Genomic DNA, 22444 nt, shown 5'->3' on the forward strand with positions numbered 1-22444 from the left:
TTTTGGGTTTTGTTGGCCGAGCTCTTAGGTTTGATTCAGTCATCGTAAGAACTGAGTGTTGAGTTGAAGTAAGGCTGGTTAACCGTCAAATAAGAGCTACCTACAGCCAGAATAACCAAGGGCATTGGTCAAGGTTCATTGACCATAAACCGTTTTCCTAACACATTTCGCAGACTAAATTAATGTGCCCGAGTAGAGTAATGTACCTGCTAACTGCATTCTATTCTTTCAAAAACACTAATTAGTTTTAACGAAACATTAAAATTTGTGCACTTTTTTAAGGGCGCTAATGGATGGGTTACCGACACCATCTATTTTAAAGTTCGTGAAATCTAGGTGGCGCTGTTGTTTAAATGGAAGCTAAAAATTTCACAATCTCAAATGCATGTTCTGTATAATCGTATATACTTCTAGAATTTCATAGACTGTAAATTACAGATAATAAATATGTTCAAGCATGCTATTAGTAGAGGTATCATATTTCTTCTCCGTCAGTCCGACTAAATTGATTCACTCTTACAGTCCAAGAAGGATTACTTTCCCTGGTTCTAACCTTCAAAATGTCTTCTATCTTCGCTGTCCGGAAGATGCCAACACAATAGCCTCTGCTTCCAAAGGCAAGAATGTCATCATAGCTGGGGCTTCTTTTATTGGTACGTTTTGCTAACTCTGCTATATAATTGGCTAAGTTCGTTTGTGAGCTATAATAAAAAAATTGCTTGAAAGAGCTACTTTTAACTTCTAAATGAAACTAAACTGTTCTCCATATGAAGGGGGTGCCGCTCCCTTGACCCGTCACTCTTTACAGTAAATCATAGCTACTATTTCACTGAAAGCATTGTACTGAAGCCAGCTGGAAATTGCAAATATTTTATCTACCTAATAAATAAATCCTTCCTGAGACATTGTGAAATAAGAACGAATTAGCTTTTTTCGTCAGATTGCTTTGGCATTCAATCATTTCGTCTTAGACCATGGGTGAAAAAATTTAAACCTTAGCGATAAAAAATAGGCCCTTCATACCAAGAACAGTTTGTATTCTTTTTGAATTTTAGTATTGCTCTTTACATTCATTTCAAAGTTTTTTTGTTTTTTTTTATTAAATATTCGTGTTCAATATTATATCCAGGGCATTTCGGAGAGAAATATCCTCATATAATCATAGTTCTCGTATGTTTCATTTTTTTTTATTGAAGAAACTATTTTTACTTAAATTATGACATCCTGTTCCGTCACGATGGGTCCTAGGCCAAAACAGAAACGAAAGTATTTTTTATCTCCCTCCCCTCCAATATCTTTCAGCTCATAAAAAGAGCATAGGAACTTACAATTTACGTTCGAAAAATCACTCTTGATATATGCTATGACCATCAGTTCGGTTTGAGCCGCCTTGTTGATTATGGTTTTAAAGGGATTGCTCTGCAGAGGCACTTGTTACACCACCTTTGGAGACATGTTTTTTTGTTGTTTTTTTTTTCGTTTTTTAACCCTTCTGATTTGAATGGTTGCAAGCCAATTTTTTACTTGACGTCGTTTTTGGCTGCAGTAAGTGAGGAGTGAAAAAGAGCTAAGGAATTGTAAAATTTAAAAGGGTGTTAGAGCTCGCAATCCCTGTCCCAATGAAATCATTTTCGAAGTTCTACGAGTTCAATACGATCACCGATGGTGAAAAAACTGGGAAGTATCTTTCGTAAGGGGCTTTGAATTGTTATGGCCTTTTTTATGCCCGCCGTCTGATATTGCTGCTAGTCTTGTAGTAAACCTTTGCCCCGCTAACTGTAGAAAAAAAGAACGGAAAGAAAAAGAAGATGCTGTCGATCCAGAATATATTGGTTGTTGTCACTTTTCTTAATTTTTAAGCCAGTGGATTTTTGCTGTTGCTCAAGCCAAGGAACTGTAAACTTTCCTACATAAGGGTTTCGGGAAAACGTGGTTTTAATAGTGCATGTAGTGTTTTGATCTGACACTTTTGCTTAGGGGTTACGAGCTATAGTATTTCCTAGTATGGGACTGATTATATCTTACTAGGCTGTAGCTACCGCTGTTACCCTGATAGTTAGCTCTTCTTGTTGTCTCCTGTTCCATGTTTTAATGAAGAAAGTAAGCGCTACTTTTGCTACGTCAATACTTCTTGTGACGTCGATACTCCTCCTTTGACCCAATCTGCTCAGAACTTCACTTTATACGTTCTCTCATGTAGCTCCCATTTCCTTTAAATCCTTCCTATTGACCATTTCCTATCCCAGCCGAGGACGTCCGGCTTTTCATTCACCTCCTGTTCAATTGCCAAAATAAGCGAATTTTCCGTAGTATTTCATCCTTCGCCCGTAAAATGTGGCCGTAATAATTTTCTCAATGTTCTAAATCAGCCGTGTTTCAGTGCCATACTTGACCACTGTCATTAATATCACTTCTAGCACCCTGACTCTAGTGAGACTGCTAAGAAAATATCACTCTTGGTAACGTGTCATACTTCATACGTAAAGTGGGACTTGGTAATCTTAATCATTGTAGCCTTCTTTTATTATTGAATAATTCGTTTATCATTAAGCTATGCAGGCCATCGTTTAAAGTGCGTATACTATGACAGATCGAAAAAATAAAATATTAAGTAAAGCTGAGAGGAGAGGAATTTGTTGGAAGTAACAGACACCTTTCGTTATTCTTAAAGCCACCGTTTAAAGTGCGTATACTATGACAGATCGAATAGATAAAATATCAAGTAAGGCTGAGAGGAGGGGAATTTGTTGGAAGGAACAGACACCTTTCGTTATTCCTAAGCGTTTTCAAAGACTTGTCTCCCTATTCTTCCAAACGTTTTTCAATCGTAGTATTACTAGTATGGTAGTATTGTTAGTATTTTTAGTTTATTATATGTATTATCAGTTTATTATTAGTAATAGTATATATTATTAGTTTATATTAGTAGTATAATTAGTATATATTTGGTAGTATTTTTAGCATATATTAGTAGTATTATTAGAAATACCGCCTAAGACTGTGTGAGAAATAACGAACTGTCAAAAAACGCCTCGGCTATTAAAACGTCTTGATTGAGAGTTGTTACTGTAAACACCGCTATTGGATATAACCTGGCTATACTCTCATTATACAGAAAGACTCAATTGTGGTTCCCTATAGACTTCTCATAATCAATCTTGGACTTTGAAAATATTTGAACTTGGATTACTTAGTTATTGATTCCCCTACAGACTTTTATTGAAAATAGTTTCAGAGTCAGAACTTGGATTATTTAAATTCCTTTGGGATTTATGAACTGACACCCTCATTTGGAAGGAAATTGATATTGGACTTATTAATTAGTTGTACTACCAGTAAAATTGTATATTAAATATGACACGAACCAGAGCTACTTATATCTGCCCTGGATGTGAAAGGCTGTGTGGAAAAGGTGTGACGATTCAGTGCTGGAAATTTCTTTTGTGGTTCCATCGCCCCTGTGCTGGAGCCACGCCAATATTACGGAAAGAAAATCCAACTGGAAATGCAGCTCATGTGTTGTGGCTGTTGTAACTGAGCACCCTGAGGCTGATACCCCTACTCCCTCTGTTGTTAACCTCTTCCCGCTTCTGGAGAACTTTCCAACTCAAAATTGTCCCAATAGTTGTGAAAGTTGAATTTCAAAAGAGAAATTAATCCTGCAACTTGAAAAAAAGGTCCACAGCATGGAAGTAAGACTTGAACCTCAAGCCTGATCCCTGTCGATGAAACAGTCCGAAATAGACGCTCTTAATTTACAGCTATTCGAAAAAAGTTGTGAAATTCAGCTACTCTGAATTACAGCTATTCGAAAATTGCTGAAGGACTAGGAATTACCGAAAGATGAAAAACTAAGAAAAAATGTATCTTTTATATCACTAGGGGCATGCAAACTTGGTGAACAATATCCGTCTATTCTTGAAAACAAAAATGTTACTGATAAGAAGAAACAACCAAATTAACGAAAACAACCAAAATTCCCATGTAAATAAAATGTGCAAGCATTTCGAAGGAGGTTCCTGTAACAGAAAAGAGAACTGTAAATTTCTACACATATGTCGAAAATACAAACTGAAAAATTGCAAAGCAACAACTTGCAATTTTGAATTTTGATCTTTGCCCTATGATGGCTTCTGCAAACAAGTTGTGCAGTTTTGCTCATGGTGCTAGTAGTAATTTTAAAAGTCGCATTAACCGTTCAGTGCATTTTAAGTATTTTGACTGTTTGTTTCATTTTAATCATTTTAACCGTGATCCAGTATTCGATTATAGTATGCCAAGCCATACCCAAATTGTTAATTGGAGCAATACTTCAAGCAGTAATCCTAGTCCCGAGCCGGTGCCAAAAAACTTGTCTTTCGGTTCGCCTCCCCCCAGTCGCGCTCACGACAACCTTCCTCAATACCGACATCCCGTTACTGGATCCCTTCTTCATGGTCATTGCGGGTCAGACGAGCTCAGCATATTTCTCCGGTTCCCTTGGAGCTGGCCTCCTTCATCATCCCCTACCGACCCTTTCCCAATCCCTAGATATATACTTTCTAAAGTATCAGCCTCCTGCGTTTCGACTATAAGCCATGGCGTTCCATTCAGTAGCAGGTTTTCACCGTGAGAAGAAACTGATCTTGCAGAATTTATTGGAACACCAGGAAACTTTTACCCGTGGCTCTCTTAATTTACCTCCAACCTTTAAAATTGATCCTCTTCCCCTCCCACTTCAAAACCGGTTTAGTAGTCTCTCGGTCCGGGTGACAATATTTCACTTTAGGTGATGTTTTGTCCACTCCCAGCATTAATTTCAACGGTTTCACCCCGCCAAAGCTGCCTCAGAATGAAGCTTTTTTTTAATCTGTTGTTAAAGAACGCTGAATAATTCCCGTTTTCCTTCTTACGAACGCCAAAAGTTTGAATTTTGAAATGTTAGTTGAGTTAGAAGCAACAGGAAAAGTGAACCATATTGATATAATTGCAAATACCGAAGTCCAGGCACAAAATTCAGAAATCCTTAAAATAACTAGTTTTCAGGAGTTTATAAAGCTATACTTGGTTGACCGTCCACTGGGGAAAAAAGGAGGAGGAGTGATGGTTTTCACTAAGAATTGTCTATCTTCTACCCTTAACCATTTGCCAGGACTAGGTGATTGCAATGAAAGCATTTGGATATCTACTAAGCCCAAATGCCGGCCTTGCACTAATTGAATCGTTTGATCATTTTATTATTCACCCGGAGAGAATGCTTGTTCTCGTCGTAATCTTTGTGACATTCTACAAGCAAATCTTGACTTTGTGACGACAAAGTGTCCAAATATCGGCATCTATATAGCAGGAGATGCAAACGAACTAAGCTTTAATTATGTGTGCAAAGATCATAAGCTTAAGCAAATTGTTGATTTCCCTACTACAAAAGGTGGAACCAGTTTGGATGTTATTTCCACCAACCTTAAAACCTTTTACAATACTTCAACTACCCCCCGCTCGGTCGTAGCTATCATTTCATGCTAGAATTGAAACCGCTGCTAGTTTCTAAAACAAGTTACTCAGTTACTGAATTTTCGTACCGGCCACTAACAAGTCAAGGTCTTTTTTTATTTTGGATCTTGGATTACGTGTGAAATTTGGGATGATGTTGTGTTGTGTGCAAATCTTAATTTGAAGGTTAGTTTTTTTCGAACAAAATTGATGACAAATTACCGAAATTGTTTCCCAAGGCTATCAAGAAGGTATGTTCTTCAGACAAACCTTACATTAATGAAAAAATAAACCGACTAATCCATTTGAAGCTAAAACGTTTTCGCCTTGGAAAGAAAGAAACTTTTTCGCTCGTGCAAGAACCTTGATTTCCTTCTGGATGAACAGACAGCCAATGACCTGAGTAAACACCAAGCTAGCATTTTACTACCCCGATTTTACTACCCGATTTTACTTTTCCCCGCCTTCTCGGAAAGCCAGATAATCCTTGAAACTCCAAATAATGACACCCCGGAAATTTTAATGAGACAAATTATAGAAAAAATGCAGAAACTGAAAAAAATAGTATTTTTCCCATTGATATCCCAATGGATCTAATAAAAGTCCCATTTTGTCAAGTTTATCCTTTTAGTAACTTTAGTCACTTAACAACAGAGTTTGTATTTCCTTCTGATTCCAAAAATATCCCTTTTATTAATTAAATTAATTTTATTAATTTCGTTAATTAAATTAATTATCAACACCCCTGATAAACTATCAACACCCCTTGTTAGTATTTTTAATGACATTTGTCATTAAAAATATTATTGACATTTTAAATATTATTAAATTAATATTATTGACATTTGTCATTAAAAATAAGTAACATTTGTCAATGTTACCTGTTGTGTTGGGCTACATTACTTCAATCCAAAAGAAGGGAGGCCTGAATGATTTTACTTGATTACGACCTATCACCGTGACCCCAATTTTCTCAAAAACGTATGAGGGTTTCTTAGCTAATTGGTTAAAGGTATTTTAGCTAATTGATTCTTGAATTTATTGATTTACAACAGTTTGAAGACCTGAAGGTAATATCTACTTCACACTTCCTTGTTAGACTTCTTGACACCATTCTTAAAAATCTTGAGAACCCTGATACTTGGCTGAATCTTTTATTTATTGATCTCCAGAAAGCGTTGACCTAATTGACCACAATATCCTTGTAAACAAAACTGCTGACGGAGTTTCAAGTGAGTGTTAAAATTGTTGCCTCCTTTTTAACAAGCCGTTCTCAAGTGCTTAAATATAAAACTGTTTGTTCCGATCTCCTTTCTATCTTTTGTGGGGTCCCCTAGGGAACCCTGATGGGTCTCATTTTATTCCTTATGGTTAACAGTTTCATGATTGACCACATTGATCGATGGAAGTATGTGGACGACCTGTCTGCACTTGAGATTTGTCGACGAAATATTATAAGCTCAATCACGACATTATTTGATGGTGTCACACAGGAGGCTTCTTTGTCGAAGATGAAAGTTAATACTAATAATTCGTCAGTTATGACAGTTAATTTTTTTTTAAATCACTCTCTTCTTTCACAAACCCCATTCCTCCTAAAATATCTGTCACGTGCATTAAACTACTTGGGGTGACAATTACTGCTGACTTGAAGTGGGAAGCCCATGTTCAAAACATCCTTAAACAAGCTTCCCCTTCGGTTTCCCTTCTAAAACTTTTGATTTAGTTTTCTTGACCCCTCAAGGTTCTTCTTCAACTTTATTGCACTTTTATTCAGCCAATGCTGGAGTTTGCTTGTCCAGTGTGCCATTTTGGTCTTTCTTCTGAGCATATTTGTATATTATATATATTTATATATAAGCTCCTGTGCCTTCGTTTCGGTACCAAGACCCTGTCAGTTACCCGATTCCGTTCCCTCATCCCTGAACCCCAACCTCCCGCCCGAAACTGACTCCCGTATAAAATCCCAAACTAAGTTTTGACTCATCTTTTTTCTTTTTTTTGTTTGGATTATGTTTGACGTGAAGGTCAAATTCTTTCGATATGATATATATTTATACTAGTGCTGTTTGTGACGTAAAATCCAAATTCGGCAACCATTCTGTGAAAAAAAATTAAAATTATATTCTATTCTTTCTCTTTCTTGCTTTCTTTTTTTTCGCAAGCCTTCGTAAGCCAACGCAGCTTTAAGTACTCATTCTTCACTCAATCTACTCAGAGTCACTTTATGTTTTCTCCCATGCAGTTCCATTTCCTTTAAATCCTTTCTAATAAAAGGAATTGCTAAGAAACGTTTCATGTCTTCCTAATGTATTCACTGCCTCCATACTCCATAAAAACAATACTACGAATCTGTGAGCCCCATCTCTTTCTACAACTATAAATTTTGATATCTAAGGCTGATTCTAGTAACTTTCATCCTATGCTTTTTTTTTCTATGCCAGGAAATTGGAGTAACAGCTGTGACTTAAGCGATTTAGAGCTGGATTTGCTTCTGGCAATTTTGAAAAAAAATTGTTTTACCAAATTAATTGGGGAAAAAAGTCGTGATTTAAGCTTTCTTATTAATACATAATGCACGGGTTGATTCTTTTTTTGAAAATAAAGTTCTTGGTTATTAAGGCTGTGATTAAGTGAACTGATGGAACTCGAAAATCCCATGTTAAAATTGAAAATATATATTTAAAGAGTACTCAAGCATTAATTGGCGGAAGATACCGCTTTTAATATCAGGCCGTAGCTTCTTGAAGATGCTACAAAATGTTTGCTAGGATTTTGCTCTATTTCCTCTAATTGCTTAGAAATCTTAGAAATTATCTCGCTCTTTTTCACAAGTGTACTCTATGAAGGATATTGCTTTTAGAACAAAATCGGTACTATAATGAGAAGAAGACAATAACCTGTAAGATGATTGCAACCATTTATCGATGTATTTTCCTGTTTTCGAACAGTCCCATAGAATATTTTCAGCTACCTGAAATTTATATAAGTCGGTTGCCAGAAAGAATCGTTTCAGATCGCCCTAGAGATCAGATTGACAAGCTGGTATAAGTAACCTGTTATTTCCGCCAATGAATAAGTGCTATTTGAAGGGTTTTTGACATTTTACGGTCTCTAGAGAATTCAGAGACAGAAGGCTACCCTGACTTCAACTTTGAACCTCGATGTTTTCAGGTTCACTTAATCACGGCCTTAAAATTATGAAATAGTTGAGAAAACCGGATCTTATAAAATATGTTTTTGATATTTTGTGTTTTTACTTCTTCTATAAAGGCGCTTCTTCAAAATTTCTTGTTGTGTAGGGAATTTCCAGGATTTCTTATTAAAGATGGTGGATTAGTGACAAATGTAGAAAGAGATGGGGTACCTTATAGGAGAATTATTTCAAAAAATTCAAAAACAATTCTAAACAGTAAAACAAATTGATGTTGCTCTTTCTATATTTTTCTCTTTATATTTGAGGGGAAAATTTAGTGACATAAGTTTTTTTTTGTTAATATACAATACACGGGGCGATTCTTTAAAAAAAAAAAGTTTTTAATTATTAAAGGTGTGAAATAGTTGAGAAAATTGGATCATCTAATATATATTTTGGAACATGGTAGTTTTATTTCTTCTATAAAGGTGTTTCTTCAAGAATTTTCTGTTTGTGTATGGAATTTATAGGATTTCTTATTAAGGATGCTGTATGAGTGATAGGTTTAAAAAGAGACATTGTAAGAAAGTAGAAATAGACACATGTAGAAAAAGAGAGAGAGATAATCTTTGATTTTAGGTATGGAGTCTGCAGCCTTTCTTATTAAGGATGCCGCATCAGTGACAGTTGTAGAAAGAGATGGGGCGCCTTATAGAAGAATCTTGGGTGATAAAGTTGGGATGCGAGTGAAGGAACTACATGAAGAAAATGGTGTCAAATTCAAGCTTGAAACAACGGTAATTTCAATATTTAAATATTTAAAATTTAAATATTAAATAAATATTTAAAATTTAAATATTAAATAAATATTTAAATATTTATTCAATATTTAAAGCTAACTACCATAATAAAATTGTGTTAAAGCTTGCTGTGGCTATGAAAATTTAGGCTGTATAAAGGGAATTACAAGTGGTAAGTTCCTGCGCCACGTGTCGCTTGCCTGTTGTGCTCAAGCTTGTTAAGTTTGCCCAATTTAGCTTCTGTACTATTTTATTATGTTTAGTGATTATTGTTGTAATTATTTATTATCAGCACCGTCACGTGCGGAGGATTTTTTTTTGCGACTGTCCAATAATGTTTTTACAGAGGTGTGGGGGGGGGGTAATAAAAACGTAGTTTTATATCATAGTTTGAATAAGTAGTGTCACGAAATTCGAGAAAATTTAGGATTTTAGAGTAAGGTCACATTCTCAATAAGATTTTATTAGGATACTGTAATTTACCTACTGTTAATTTGAGACAGTCTGAATTTTTCAGGCAATCAGAAAATTCTTTGGAAAATTTGAATGTCTAAATTTGCGCAAGCTAAATCTCTCATTGTGAATGGGTCTTATGTGATGCATTATTCACTTTTACAGATCATAAAAAAAACATTTTTTTTTTAACTGAAAGTAAGGAGTTATGTTAAAACTTAAAACGAACAGAAATTACTTCGTATATGAAAGGGGCTGCTTCCTCATCAACGCCCCGCTCTTTACGCTAAAGTTTGACTCTCTCAACTCTTCTTTTTAAAATAGTGAAAAACTTTAGTGTAAAGAGCGGGGCGTTGATGAGCAAGCAGCCCCTTTCATATACTGAGTAATTTCTGTTCGTTTTAAGTTTTAATATCGCTTCTTACTTTCAGTAAAATAAAACTTGTTTTTTTTATATTTAGTTTATGAACGTTTTTGAATCAATGCATGTTTTGATTTTGGCTCTCGGCAGAGGAATAATTAAAACGAAATTTGCATTTTTTTTTTTTTTTTTGTCTAAATGGCTTTCTTATAGTTTTGATCGAATGATTTTGAGAAAAAAAGAGCGGGGGAGGAAGCCTAGCTGTCCTCCGATTTTTTGGTTACTTAAAAAGGCAACTAGAACTTTCAATTTTTTACGAACGTTTTTATTAGTAATAGATATACGTAACTTATAAATTATCTTACGTAACAAACTTTTGTATTCTCATGTTTTATTACATATATGAGGGGGAAAATAATTAGCGTGGGAGGGGCCTAGTAGCCCCCTACTTTTTGGTTACTTAAAAAGGGCACTAGAACTTTTCATTTCCGTTAGAATGATCCTTCTCGCAACATTCTAGGACCACTGGTTCAATACGATCACCCCTGGAAAAAAATAAATAAACACGCATCCGTGATCTGCCTTCTGGCAACAAACAAAATTCCACATTTTTGTAGATAGGAGCTTGAAACTTCTACAATAGAGTTCTCTGATACGCTGAATCTAATGGTGTGATTTTCAGTAAGATTCAGTAAGATTCTATGACTTTAGGGGGTGTTTTCCCCTATTTTCTAAAATAAGGCAAATTTTCTCAGGTTCGTAACTTTTGATTGGTAAGACTAAACTTGATGAAACATATCTTTAAAATCATCATTAAAATGTAATTCTTTTGATGTAGCTATTGGTATCAAAATTCCATTTTTTTTAGAGTTTTGGTTTCTATTGAGCCGGTCGCTCCTTGCCACATTTCGTTACCACGAACTGTTTGATAGATTTCTAATTAATTAAATCGGATTTTATTTTATTTTTAAATTTATCGATTTTGTTTTATTTACCTACTAGAACCGTGTTTAATAGAGCACAATAAGACATAAGTTACACAGGGTTTTTATTTACCGAAAGGTTTAACAACCTAAAATTTATGTTTAGTTAAACGATATCAAACAGTTCGTGGTAACAAACTGTAGTAAGGAGCGACCCGGCTCAATAGTAACCAAAACTCTAAAAAACGGACTTATGATACCAATAGCTACATCAAAAGAATCGCATTTTAATGCTGATGTCAAATATATAATTTTTATCAAGTTTAGTCTTACCCATCAAAAGTTAGAGCCTGAGAAAATTTGCCTTATTTTAGAAAATAGGAGGAAACACACATTAAAAGTGATAGAATAGACACCATCAGGTTCAGTGTATCAGAGAACCCTAGTGTTGAAGTTTCAAGCTCCTATATACAAAAATGTGAAATTTTGTATTTTTTGCCTGAAGGCAGATCACGGATGAGTGTTTATTTATTTTTTTTCCAGGGGTGATCGTATCGAACCAGCGGTCCTAGAATGTTGCGAGAGAGATCGTTCTAACGGAAATGAAAAGTTCTAGTGCCCTTTTTAAGTGACCAAAAAAATTGGAGGGCACCTAGGCCCCCTCCCACGCTAATTATTTTCCAAAAGTCTCCAGATCAAAATTCTGAGATTGCCATTTATTCAACCTTTGATTTTTTAAGAACATTTTAATTAGTAAGACATACGTAACTTCAATTAGCTACGTAGAGGGGGTTCACCCCCTCGTCAGTACCTCGCTCTTTACACTAAAGCTTAAATTTTGTCCCAATTCCTTAAGAATGACCCCTGAATCACAAAGACCGTAGAATAAATAGTTGAAATTACTGAAAATACTTTAGCGCAAAGAGCGAGGTATTAGGAGGAGGTAAACCCCTTATATGCGTAATAATTTCTGTTCATTTTAAGTTTTAATGCTGCTCCATACTTTCAGGTGAAAAAACTTTTTCATATTTATTTTTTCATTGGTTTTTTTATTAATGTTAGAAAATCCTGCGCTCTGTTCATGGAAATTTTCTTCCTCAATGACAAATTCCTCCATGGAAAGTTCTCCCAATATATCCCCCTCTTCTCAATCCCTCCTCCAACCAAAAATCCCCCTGAAAACATCTGTACACTTCCCAATAACCATTACTATATGTAAGCACTGGTCAAAGTTTGTAACTTGTAGCCCCTCCCACGGGGACTGTGGGGGAGTATGTCTTCCCCAAAAGTTCTAGTTGCCTTTTTAAGTAACCAAAAAATTGTAGGGCAACTAGGCCTCCTCCCCCGCTTCTTATTTTCTCAATACCATTCGATCAAAACTATGAGAAAGCCATTTAGCCAAAAAAAAAGTATGCAAATTTCGTTTTAATTATTCATCTACGGAGAGCCAAAATCAAAACATGCATTAATTCAAAAACATTCAGAAATTAAATAAAAAAACAAGTTTTTTTTGAAGCAAGTTTTTTAAGCAAGTATTTTGAAACAAGTTTTTTAACTGAAAGTAAGGAGCGACATTAAAATCTAAAACGAACAGAAATTACTTTGTATATGAAAAAACTTTAGCCTAAAGAGCGGGGCGTTGATGAGGGATATCATATAAGAAGTAATTTTTGTTCGGTTTAAGTTTTAATGTCGCTCCTTACTTTCAGTAAAAAAAAAGTGTTTTTTTATTTAATTCACCAAAAGGGACACTCTGGATTTATATTGACAGATTAAAAAGGTTTGTCGATAATGATAGCGAGAGTTGTGATAGTAAATATTATAGCCGAAAAGTTTTCGCTCGTCCCTTTAGGAATTTTAAATTTTGCTTTTGGCAGCAAGCTTTAGTTAAAAAGTATAGTTAGAAGGAATAAACTGCAATGGTGGTTGATTTCGTGCTCAAAACGGTAGTTCAAACGATAACCTTATGAAAAGCGATAGCTTTAGGTATAACACAAAATTGTCCTTGTTTCGGAGATCTATTAAAAAAATGGAGATTTTAAATGGAAAAATACTTACAATCATTGTGTGAAATTACTTGCAAATCGTCGAATCTATGGATTAGCACGCTTTTTGATTACATAAGCCCTTGTGTTGATTCTGCGGCTGATGGAATCGAATCCTGGGCTCTGTATTGCAGTGCAGAGATGATAGCATTTTTCAAAATGTTTTTAAAGTTTGTTTATTCGGAAAGTTCAATAAAACCCTATAGAACAACAAAACACAGTAAAACGAATGGAGGAATAAAATGCTATAGAACAATAAAACGCAATAAAACAAACGGTGCAATAAAAATCAATTCAACAATAAAACGTAATAAAACGAACGGTGTAATAAAACGCTATAGAAAATAAAACGCAATAAAACGAACAGTGCAATAAAAAGCTATACAACAACAAAACGAACGATGCATTAAAACGCTATAGAACAGTAAAGCGCAATAAAATGAACGGTGTGATAAAACGCTACAGAACAATGAAACGCAATAAAACGAACGGTGCAATAAAACGCTATAGAGCAATAAAACACAATAAAATGAACGGTGTAATTAAACGCTATAGAACATAAAACTTAATAAAAAGAGCGATGTAATAAAATGCTAAAGAACGCTAAAACGAAACAAAATGAACGGTACAACAAAACGCTATGGAAAAATAAACCGAACGATGAAATAAAACGCTATAGAACAATTTAACGCAATAAAATGAACGGGTTAATAAAACGCTATAGATCAATAAAACGCAGCAAACGAACGGAACAATGAAACGCTATACAACAATAAAATACAATAAAACGAACGGTTCAATACAACGACGTGGGAAATTTCCTGGTGTGCTTGAATTTTCTTGGCTTCGCCTAGTTCCCTTGCAGAAAAAAGACAGTTTGACTTTCTTCTGCAAAAACCTGGTTTCCAAGAAAATTGCGAAATATCAATTTTTTCTGTTTTTGTACGGCAGAAGTAGGCGAAGATATGTTATTTTAAAGATGCATAACGTCAATAATCGTTTCAAATTTAGTTTTCGTCTCGTCTTTTTCAATCCTTTTTATGCTGAACGTAGATCTAGGCTTTGTTATTCTAGTGTGTTTATGCTAAGTTTCGGCTTTGTAAATCTGGTCGAACTCGTTTCCTCCCAGTAAATCTAGGGCTTATCTCAGAAACTGAAGGGTAGTAGTAACTGATTATTCCACCGCTCGCTTCGCCGTTTGAAATTAGGTCACATCCGTCCTTATCTTGAAATTGAGTTTTGTTTAGATTTTAGCCGAACACTAAACAGAATACTAATTAAATGGCAAAAAAGAAAGAGGCATTAGAAAGTGAATGTCAAGATTTAAAAAAATCAATTTAATTTGATTGGAAGTTAAAAAACTGAATTATAAAGGAAGATAAAAAACTGAAAGGTTCAGATGATATTTAAGTGTAAAAACCATGAGTGCTCAGACTATATTAAGACTTTGGTTTTGGCTGAGTTCTGCAGGGCTGTCAAAGGCTTTCGAGTTTGACTTCTACAACTACGGCTATTTATAGAATTTTCCTTTTATTATGTGTCTATAGCTTACCATAATAAAGGATACCAATCACTTTGCCATTAGTAGGCCTATGTCGTTTTTTTTTTTCAAAAACTTTCGGCAAGTAAAAATTAGGAATGATGGAAGTATCCTTAAAACATTTATCCTTGTAAATTGTGTTTGTTTTAGATTATGGAATGTAAAGGCAATGGAGGTTTATTGGAAGAAGTTGTTCTATCTGATGGATCTTGTTTGAAAGCAGATGTTTTACTTCTCGGGCTTGGTGTTGTTCCAGCCACTGCATTTCTTAAGGACTCTGGACTTGAATTAGATCCTGTTGGATACGTTAACGTAGATGAGGTATGCTAACTACTTTAATGTTTCTGTTTGAAAAGGGGGAGGAATTCACACAATCTTTTCATCTGTTATTCTTCACTCAAGTCTCCGTGTTATTCCCAAAAAGTATGAGGAAGCAATAATAATAGAAACTAAACGCAATCTAGTGTTTAACACTTTGTTTGAATGTCGTACTTACTTTAAGATTGATAACATCTTTTCGGTGGACATTTTGGCCCTGGGTTCATTCCTGATAATTTCGTTTCTCAACACAACAGCTTTCTAAAACGGGGATAAGTACCTGATCTAAAATTTTACTCTTGATGGTTTTGAGTATACCCCAAATCTAAGTTTCTTGGTATATGAAGTCTTGAAAATATTTAACTACTCTAAACTTCTGCAGATACGTCTTTTCAGGCATAATGTGTAGCAGAGCACAAAGAGTCCCAATTTCTGTCTTTTTTAGTTAATTGATACGCCAGTCCGGGCCTACTGCCAATATTTTCTCAAGCCAGTCTAGGCCTACTTTACACAGACTTTATTTTGAATTAAAGCTATTCTTAAAGACAAAAATAATCCTGATTAGTTATTCCTTACAGTGGAAATTCATCTTTAATAGTGTAAAAATGCAAATTATAATAATCTTAATTATGCCATTCCTTTAAAATTTCACAATTGTCCCTTTTGTAGCAGCCATGAAAAGAACATACCGTCGCCTATGGTAACCGAAATTTAATAGCGTGTTTTAAAAAAGACCAGTGGGGAATAGCTATTGATTTAAGGCCCGTTCAAAATTAGATTTTACTAACACCCAAATTTATCTAGCGCTAATTTGAGCCAATCAGATTTTCTATAGAAATTTTTGATTGGATGAAAAATTCCAAGAAAACATCTGATTGGTTAAAATTAGCAACTGTTAAATCTTAGCATTTGCTAACCTCATTGTAAGTCGGATTTTGTCAAAAAAGACCCTACATTAAAATTCCTGCTGTTTTTTTCCTGTTTCTCAGAAGATTTGATTCTTACTTGTTTCCTATGCTGTCTGATTCAAGCAAAATGTGTTACTATACATTTTTATTAAGTTTTTACGAGTCGGACAAACATCTCTTTGGTGAACATTTTGGCTCTAAGGGTTCAAAATTTGGTGTTTTTTTTTTCGAAAAATTATTAACAACTGGCCGAACAGTTGATTCGTCGCCTCTAAGAGAGTTATAAGATTGGAAACTTGTGGATTGGTTGAAATGTTTTATGAAAAATCTGATTGGTTCATTTTAGTACTAGCTAAATTTCAGTATTTGCTATTCTCATTGTAAGTGGGATTTTATCAAATAAGTTTTTTGTCTCCCAATTTCTCAGAAGGTCTGATTTTTACTCGTTTCCTATACTCTCCGATTCAAGCAAAAAGGTCAAAAGGGTACGTAAGGGTCCAAATTTTTTTTTTTTTTTTTGAAAAATTATTAATAATCAGTCAAACTGGCGGGCGATTCGTCACCTGTAAAAAAAAAGCTCAATTCTAGAATTGAATTTTAAAGGCTCTTTCCACTCATCTAAAAAATTCCTGAATGGGGTCTGTCCTTTCCCATTCATTGGCTCCTAAGTTATTAGCCATAATAGATTGTTCAATTATTTGTTTACACCCCCCCCCCGCCCCACAAAAAACAGCAAAAACATTAAAATTCATACTTACTAAAAAGGATTGCTTTATTTTATTCCGTAAGAAAATAATATCACAATTGTTTTTAATACTCTGATCAAGATGATCTTAACTTCTAATCCTCATATGAAGCAACGAAAACGTCGAGAGGGTTCGATGTTTTTTTAAGTTTTTTTTACGAAAAAATTGTTGAAATTTTTTTCGAAATTGTCGAAAAAATACGAAAAAAATTGTCGGAATTTTGATGATTTGGTTTCTGAATAGAGTACATTGAATGCCACTGTAGTGCATACTATTTTCTGAGGACAAGGAAAAACTAGCCTTTTCCCCTTCCCCCAAACTTCTAAGTCTTATACCTTCCCCTCTCCACACCCCTCCTAGAAAAACTTTCTGAAAGTCTCATCACGATCGCTGAGCCGTGAGAAACAGGATATACTTAGTGGGCTACTTATAAAATTCGCCGTCTTTTAATTAAATCAATTAACTACATGCAGTCTCTATATTAATGTGTAGTCGTTTGCTTTTAGGCCAAAGAGATGTATGCCCTCCTATGAGCATCGAAAAATTGGCAAATTGATTGGATCTCCACTCTTCTGGGGAAAATATTACCCGCTCTATATGTCCTGGTTTTCAGATTAGCTATTATTTGGCTGGTATTTACCAACAATATTAATTATATAAAGTTGATAATTTGGCCAGTGATGGGGCTGCTTTGCGCTGCTAAAACTTTAGAAGTAGTCTTTTTCTAATTCTGGCCATTTTTTGAAATTCCTATATTTTTTTTCAAAAAACGTTTGACTATTAATACTAAACAAGGTAATGGTTACCATTCCTGAATCAGCTAGAAAAAGTAGTTTTTTTCTCATTAGGTAGTTTTTTTCGTGTTCTCCAAAATTTTGGCTACTATGGGAGGGGGCAGTGGTTTGTTCTCTACTAGATTGCAGCTACTGCTGCAGCCATGGTCATTTAGACCCGTCACCATTTTCACTGAATTGCAAGCTCTGTTTTAAAATTCTGGAGATTTTGCTACCAGAGTAAACTTTTGCTACTAAAATGAATCTTACGATAGTTGCCATTACTGTGTTACCTTTAAATGAAAAATTGTTTTCAATAAGAGTTGATTTTTTACTTGTATTTAAAATTGTTGTTTCTGTAGTTTGCTCTTTGCTTGGTTATAAATACTGTAGCAGCTATGATGTTTTAAATTTATGATGGGTAGGGGGACATTTATCGCCTTCAAACGTCTGGTCTCATTATTATTTCAACTTGTAAACCTTTTTAGAGGTATTGTGGCTGTACCGATGTTTATTCTTAATCCAGTACAGAATGTAGGTTTTATGTTATACAAGATTATATCAACCTTGGAGTTATAGCTGCAATCTCGTAAAGAGTGACACACGGTCCATGTTCGTTTCCAATTCTACCATTTGGGGAGGTCCAGATAGTTCCCCCGTCTCATATTTATAATAATTGGCAATAAACAAAGAACAGCAAAATCAATAACTGTAATACAGATTCTAATTTTAGGTTCCAACCTCGTCACAAGTGCCACATGAGCTCTTGGCTCTTGTTTAAATATGTTCTTTATTTTTGAGCCTGGTGCCCACAAAGCGTAAATACTGGATGACGGTATATGGACTTGCTTGACTTAGGTCTCCTGCCGGGTGCTGATTGGTGTAGAGAGTGACGTCTGCCTCCTCCAGCCGCTTCGGTCCAGTGCAAGCATTTGTGCTTCACTTGGTCTGATGGTTGCCATCGCCAGGAACTTGGACAGACTGTTGAACCATCGCTTTTTCGGTCGGCCGCGGGGTCTTTTCCAACAGGCTTTCGTAGGGTCAAAGATCATCTTTGTGGGTAAAGTAGGTGTCCGAACCATCTTAAGGTACGCTCAGCTACTTGGATAGAAAACCGGGATATGGCTGCTTGGATAGAAAACCAGGGTATATGGAGGTCTTTTTTTTTAAATTGAGCTCCCATGTTTCCCTAATTTTATTATACATGTATGGAGGAGGTGTATCTAAGGAGGTTTCTTCTTAATCAATTTAAAGGATCAGGTTTCCTTTTAGCTGTATTTAGTACTTTAAGTGTTAAAATAGATCGTCCCAAAGCAAAGTTGTTATGTTCTACTGTTGTTTTAATGTTCTACTGTACGCAAATATCGCTTTTTACTCTAAGATGTCAGCTAGTTCAAAACTAGATACATTTCAGATAGTTCAAAACCTTCAAGAAGAAGGTTTTGAGCTCCATGTTGACAAATCACAGTAAAGTGATGTTTTCTGCCAGTCTACGCCACAGAAGACGATTTTTGGCCCAAAGAGGGTCAAAATCCCGAGGAGTACAAGTTTTAACAGAGCTAGTTGATTGTTCAACTTGATTGTTCAACCCTCCCGACCCCAAAAAGATATCTTTCAAAATATGGACAGAAAGAGAGCGAAAAAATATAGGTGGCATTAGTACTTGTAAATCCCCCTCATTTGATGCCCCTCCCCCCACCTCAAAACCCTAAACAGGATATTTTCAGCCTGTCGTAAAAAAAAAAACGCTCTAAACTATAACGTGAATGCTGCATTGAGCTTTATGTTTTTTTTTATAAAGCCCCAGCAGGTGATGACCCTTGTAAATAACAGAAGAGATCGTGCCAAAGCAAAGTGGCGTTTTTTGCAACAGGGTGCCATCAAACATCCAATTTCCACTCAAAAAAGTAAAACTGCCAGAAAATTGAAATTTTGAGACACCCAATCGATGTTGAATGGACTAAAACCCTCAATAAAATGTAGCTACTCCCCCCTCATTGTCTTGAAAAACGGCTTACAGTATGACATGAATACCACATAGAGTTCCTTCTTTATTCTTAAACCATCTGCTGATAATGGCATGAATGCTGCGTCTGTTACCTTAGTTGTTAATTAACTATCATCAGGTTATGACCTTTTTGAGCAACAAGAGACCGAGCCACAGCAAAGTAGAGTATTCTATTTTGTGCCAAAATACCATTTTCTGCCAAAATGTGCCAATTTTTGCCCGAAAGGGATCAAAATACCTGTTGACATATTTGACATAGCCATTTATGACATATGTGACATAGCCATTTTGGCTATGTCATTCATGACATATTTCATGAGCCATTCATGACATATTTGACATAGCCAGTCGAGATGTCATTGTCAAAAACCTCAACTAGAGGCTCTGAGCCCCCACCCTTATCTTGAATTTTTTTTTTTGTATGGTTAGGATGCGGCTAGTTATTTATCTGTAATTTTTTTCTGCCAAGGCAAGAAGGTTAACACAAGATTGCAATGTTGAATGACTCATTTGATAGCTAGTCCCTCTCTATGTGTATTTTATTCGTTTGTCTCAAGGACTCCATCGTGAAATGCCATTGTACTTTTTTTATCTTGAGTATCTTGAGTGAAGTATTTGGACAGTGCGAAGTCAAAAAACAATGCTTAACTACATAATATAAAGAATAATTGTACCTAACACATTAAGTATGCAGACCCGCTATACTTTTTTCCCTCCCCCTAATGTGTAAATATATAGCCCGAATTTGTTTCTAAAGTATTATATTCTTATCTTACTTTGGTAGATTTCATTAGGATTGAGTGTCAGATACACATATTAGAAGAACATTAGGTAGGGCGTATGTCATACAAGTACCTATTATTATTCTAAGGAATATACATAACTTCTTTTTTTTGTATGGTTAGGATGCGTCTAGTAATTTATCCTTAATAAGGCAAGGAGGTTAACACAAGATTGCAAAGTAAAGTCGAATGACTCATTTGATAGCTAATCCCTCTCTCTATGTGTGTTTAATTTGTTTGTCTTAAGAACTTCATCATGAAGTGCCATTGCTCCTTTTGGAGCAAAGAGGCTGGGAATCTTTTGTATCTTTTACGTACAATACAGTTCACCTCTGGAGAAGCTTAGCTAATATGAATTAATTTTGGCTCCTTAATGTGGAAAAAGTTTTGCTCTTCTCTTGATTTCTGAGGACTTCTGACGAACTTCCTTTGATAATTATTAAAATACAATGATTGCGGAGTTGTTTTTTTTTAATTTTAGAAATGTGGATATATAATGTTTTTCCCTTTTAGTATTTTCTGAGTCATTTAGCTACGCCACAAATCATTGTGGAAAATATTTTGAACACTTGAAACACTGTTGGTAAGTATCATTGTAGAAGTTTGAACTGGCAGTGGAAGGTAAAGAGAGCACTATTCGGTCACAAATAGGCCTACTAACTTAAAATCAACTAGCCTTTTTCATCTGTCATGATTACCTGAGGTAACCTAGGACTATTTTGTGCAGACGCTATTGTGACTTGAAATAATTCTTAAAAATAAAAATGCTGCTTAATTCTATTGTATTATAGATTAGCTCTATCAAATATCAATTTTCTTTGAAGTTTTCTGCTTCTTCAATAAATAGCCACACTCCACTCGATAAGTGGTACTGATAGTGTTTAATCTCTTCCTAGGTTAAATAATAAAATGGCTAACTTTCTTTACTGTCAACGTTTTGTGACTTATTGTCTGTTCGTTTTTTATTTATTGAAAGATTGTACAATTATTTTAAAAACCTAATGAGGATGAGTCTTTTTCTTTAGTTTTAGGAATTTTCCTTCCAATATTAAAATCTTCAAGCTTAAATCTACCTTCCGATTCTATATCGCTTCAAGGTCCAGCTATTATAAGATTTCCATTTTTTTTTTTTTTTTTTTTTTGATGTCTGCGTTAGTCTTTACGTTTATCATATTGTTGTTTTTTAGCATCTGCAAACGTCAGAGCCATCTATCTACGCTGCAGGTGATATAGCAAATTTCCCCTTGACACTTCACTCAGAATCCTCACCACAGAGAACTAGCATAGGTCATTGGTCTTTAGCAATGGCTCATGGACGCACTGCTGCTTTCAATATTATGGGGAAGAATCGACCAATGAAAACCGTCCCATTCTTTTGGACTCAAATTTTTGGCAAAAGCATAAGATATGCTGGTAATATTATCTTTTTTTCTTTTTTTGAAAATATGAAGGCTATTTATTTATCCGGAAATAAATTGATAGACAAAAAGATAAAATATATATAAACAGCTAGGTTAGGATTGTAAAATTTAAGTGTCGAACGCAAGGATTTTTGTTCGGGGGGAGGGATGTTGGGTTACACACAAAAAAAACTTTCAAAAACCCATCGAAAATTTCTGTTTATATGCATTTTAGTTAGTTTTTTATGAATTGGACAAAAATTTCGGGGGAGGGGTTCAAATCCTGTAACTTCCCCCCCCCCTCTCTTTGGGTACGGTCTTGGTCGAACGAGACAATACAAAAAAAACCATATAAATACAAAGCGAACTAAAATATGAATAATTTATGTAGGAATCAACTTGTGACGGCATAGTGGATAAAGCCAGGACTAGAAGCTCCTGGGACTGTGATTCACCCTGTCTGTTATTAGGCAATACCCTTCAAAAAGTTGCAACCCTTGAGATAAATATAGCCAAGAAACTATAACTACCTAAATTTATAATTATTTTGACCTATATTTAAAATTTGTTTCCCTATGGTTAAATTTCACCTATACTTAAATTTCACCTATACTCTGCTTACAGTTAAGTATCGGTTAGTTTTGTTGGGATTGAAAGTGCAAGGAAGCTCACTTTTACTCTTACGTCTTGGCGGCACAATGAATAAACCCGATCCTGTAAATTCCGGGAATTCTGTTTCAAACTTGCCTGTAGTGGGGTAATGAGTACTGGCGACCCTTCAG

At 35.1% G+C, this 22444-nt stretch overlaps 1 protein-coding gene across 2 annotated transcripts in view; it reads left to right on the forward strand.

The window, feature by feature from the left end:
* The window catches only part of LOC136037817 (apoptosis-inducing factor 3-like), a 73106-nt gene that overhangs the window by 41661 nt on the left and 9001 nt on the right, over window positions 1-22444 (forward strand). For both annotated transcript variants that reach the window (XM_065720650.1, XM_065720651.1), the window contains exons 7-10: window positions 523-653; window positions 9245-9402; window positions 14878-15048; window positions 21450-21675. In XM_065720650.1, the coding sequence (XP_065576722.1) occupies window positions 523-653; window positions 9245-9402; window positions 14878-15048; window positions 21450-21675 (686 nt within the window). The remainder of the gene's footprint in view (window positions 1-522; window positions 654-9244; window positions 9403-14877; window positions 15049-21449; window positions 21676-22444) is intronic.

This window comes from Artemia franciscana, chromosome 17 (assembly GCF_032884065.1).
Source record: "Artemia franciscana chromosome 17, ASM3288406v1, whole genome shotgun sequence".
In the NCBI taxonomy this organism is placed as follows: domain Eukaryota; kingdom Metazoa; phylum Arthropoda; class Branchiopoda; order Anostraca; family Artemiidae; genus Artemia; species Artemia franciscana.